Source organism: Cynocephalus volans, chromosome 6, assembly GCF_027409185.1.
Source record: "Cynocephalus volans isolate mCynVol1 chromosome 6, mCynVol1.pri, whole genome shotgun sequence".
Classification (NCBI taxonomy): domain Eukaryota; kingdom Metazoa; phylum Chordata; class Mammalia; order Dermoptera; family Cynocephalidae; genus Cynocephalus; species Cynocephalus volans.
In genome coordinates this window covers 7,683,788-7,686,335 of record NC_084465.1, presented here as the reverse complement: position 1 = coordinate 7,686,335, position 2,548 = coordinate 7,683,788, and the positions used below count along the sequence as shown (strand labels likewise).

Sequence of the window (2,548 nt, the reverse complement as noted above, 5' to 3'; positions counted from 1 at the left end):
GGATGTGTGTGTGTCTGTGTGTTTTTGTTGTTGGGCACGAATTGGTTCTGGTATAGAGTAAATGTGCCCTGTGTCCACCTACCATTTCAGAGGGAAAAAACCATAGAAGAGAATTAAAAACATATGATCCCAGGAACTTCACAGTTTACTTATTATTATTTTATTTATAATTTTCTTATAATCAGTAGAAATATTATCATTATAAAGAAGAAAAAGTTTTCAGGAATGTAAAACTGGCTTTAGGGATTTACAAATGAAAGGAATTTTATGTTTACAGATTTCAAAAGATTTTAGTATAATATTTCAATGCAAAGAGTAACTTTTAAAATAATTTGGTTCATTAATACATGGAGAGATATGTTAAGACTTAAACACGTTGCAGAATCTCAAACATGATGTTAGGCACTACATTTTACAGGGGAGGCTCTGTGATTCACCCACTAGATGATAGTAAGTAATTACTGACCTGTAACTATGACCTAGGAATCCTGCATTCTAGTCCAGTGATCTTTCTCAATATTATCATGAACGTTTTGGGTATAATACACAGTAAGCTACAGAATAAATTGCACACACTAAAGAGCAAGCAGTAAAATGAACTGCACATGCTGTGTGATACACAAAATAACAGAATTAGCAATTTGACACATAACTGCATACACAATGAAATACACAGTTGCGTTTTGAGTAGGACCCTTTCTAGGCAATTTGCTTTGGCCATGGAGGTGCAATGCCCCTGAATTTCCATGTACTTCATAAGACTCCCTTTGAAATCCTTTAATCTTCCCTCTGATCCCACAGGCCCACATTTCAACCCCTGTACTAGGCTGTACAGACCGTTGGTGTAGTGGTCACCCTTTTTCTCCATCATCAGGCCTCCAATCAAGTTCATTAGGTCCTTCACCTGCTCATCCCATTTGTTCCCTTCAGCACGGTTATTAAAGGCACAGACTCGTCCCCCACATGCTGCCACCAGCTTGCTTAGGGCTTTGTTGACTGTGTCACAGGTGTAATCCATCAAGGAACCACCATTGAGGTCTTCCTTGTGAGTAAAGAGGACAATTGTGTGTCCAATGACATCTTCTCCAAAGATCTCCTTTATGCTCTGTGCAGACTCCTGGTCCTTGGTGGTGTATTGGCCCAGCTGGGTCACAAGGAGCAGCACGTGGTGTCCTGGAGCAGAGAGTAAGTAGCACCTCCGCACCTCTTTGTACAGGGCTTCAGAGTGGCCTTTCCCAGAAAATATATCTGGTGTGTCAATAATGATCATTTCCCTCTTTCCCCAGCTTTCCTGACTTTCACTGCAAGTCTTGGTCAAGGTCTGGGTGCTCAGCCTCAACTCAAATGCTGGCTTCCTGAGGATGCTGTTCCCTGTAGCACTTTTGCTGGTTCCTGTTTTACCCACCACAGTGATTCTCAGCTCTGATTCTCTGGCATCTTGGCTCTTCATAGATGGTCTTGTTAGGACCAAGTTTACTATGTTATTACTATACTGATCATGGCAATGGACTATCTTTGATGATAAAGAGATATTCTAAATGATGGGACAAGACACTCTCACAATATACTGTGTTTATGAAATAAAATCTAACTGCATTATCAAATAAGATGTCTTAACTATGGTTTCTAAACCATCTGCATTTCTCTAGGACTGCAGAGTACTGCTATGTTGGATCCTAGAAAAACATACTTGAAGGACAAGATGGATTTAGAAACATAATTCATCGTGTAAGCCTGGCCTTCTCAAACCAATTTTCTGGAGATCAGAGATGTGAAGCTAAGACTGTGGGTTCCATCTCAAGGTGGGCATAGTAGCCTGACTGCCCCTCTGACCTTGGCTGGGCAGAGTGTGGTCACGAGCAGCAGGGAAATGGCTCAAATGGGGACATAGTAGAAGGAGCAGTGTAAAAACGATTCTCACTGAAGAAGAAACAGCTGAGAGCTTATCTTTTCTTTAGAAAGGATAGCATAATTTTTATATAAAATAGGCACAGAATAGGATATACTCCCTTCTCTCCTTCCCTGTATCCCTTCAACATGTGTAACATTCTGGGGAGAGGAATGAATGAGACAGAAGCATGAAGGAGCTTAAGGATTCTAGAAAAAATTGTGATCCAGATGCATGAAAGGGGAGGGCCTAGGAGCCACCATGCCATTTCTGCTGGTCCATGTGGCTGTAACAGGTATACACTGAGCAGGGAGCATTAGTGACAGAATCAGGATGCTGCTTTGTGGTGAGAGAGGAGCAATTTAACTTGCAAGGCAGGGGCGAATCTGGCTCCTTTGGGTTAACCCCTTCTTTCCTCTACTATAAGGGAGAAACATTTGATCTATATGAATGAATGGAATACTACGATAAGAGAAGAAACTTTCTGGCAGCAGGTCTTGGAGGGGAATTTCCAAGACAACCAGGACTCTTCTGCTAAGCCCATTGCCTTTTGGGCTTTAGCCATTCTTCACTCTCATGTTGCAGAGAGAAAGTCAGATGAAGGAAATCTACACAGAATGTAGAGTATCAGAGCTGAAAAGGAGCTTAGATTGTATGAAG

At 41.4% G+C, this 2,548-nt stretch overlaps 1 protein-coding gene across 1 annotated transcript; it reads right to left on the bottom strand.

The window, feature by feature from the left end:
* Positions 1-472: 472 nt before the first annotated feature.
* LOC134380814 (GTPase IMAP family member 2-like) lies at positions 473-1,450 on the bottom strand. Its single transcript, XM_063100976.1, has one exon. It carries the CDS (start codon positions 1,448-1,450, stop codon positions 473-475), a length of 978 nt encoding a protein of 325 aa, XP_062957046.1.
* Positions 1,451-2,548: the final 1,098 nt, after the last annotated feature.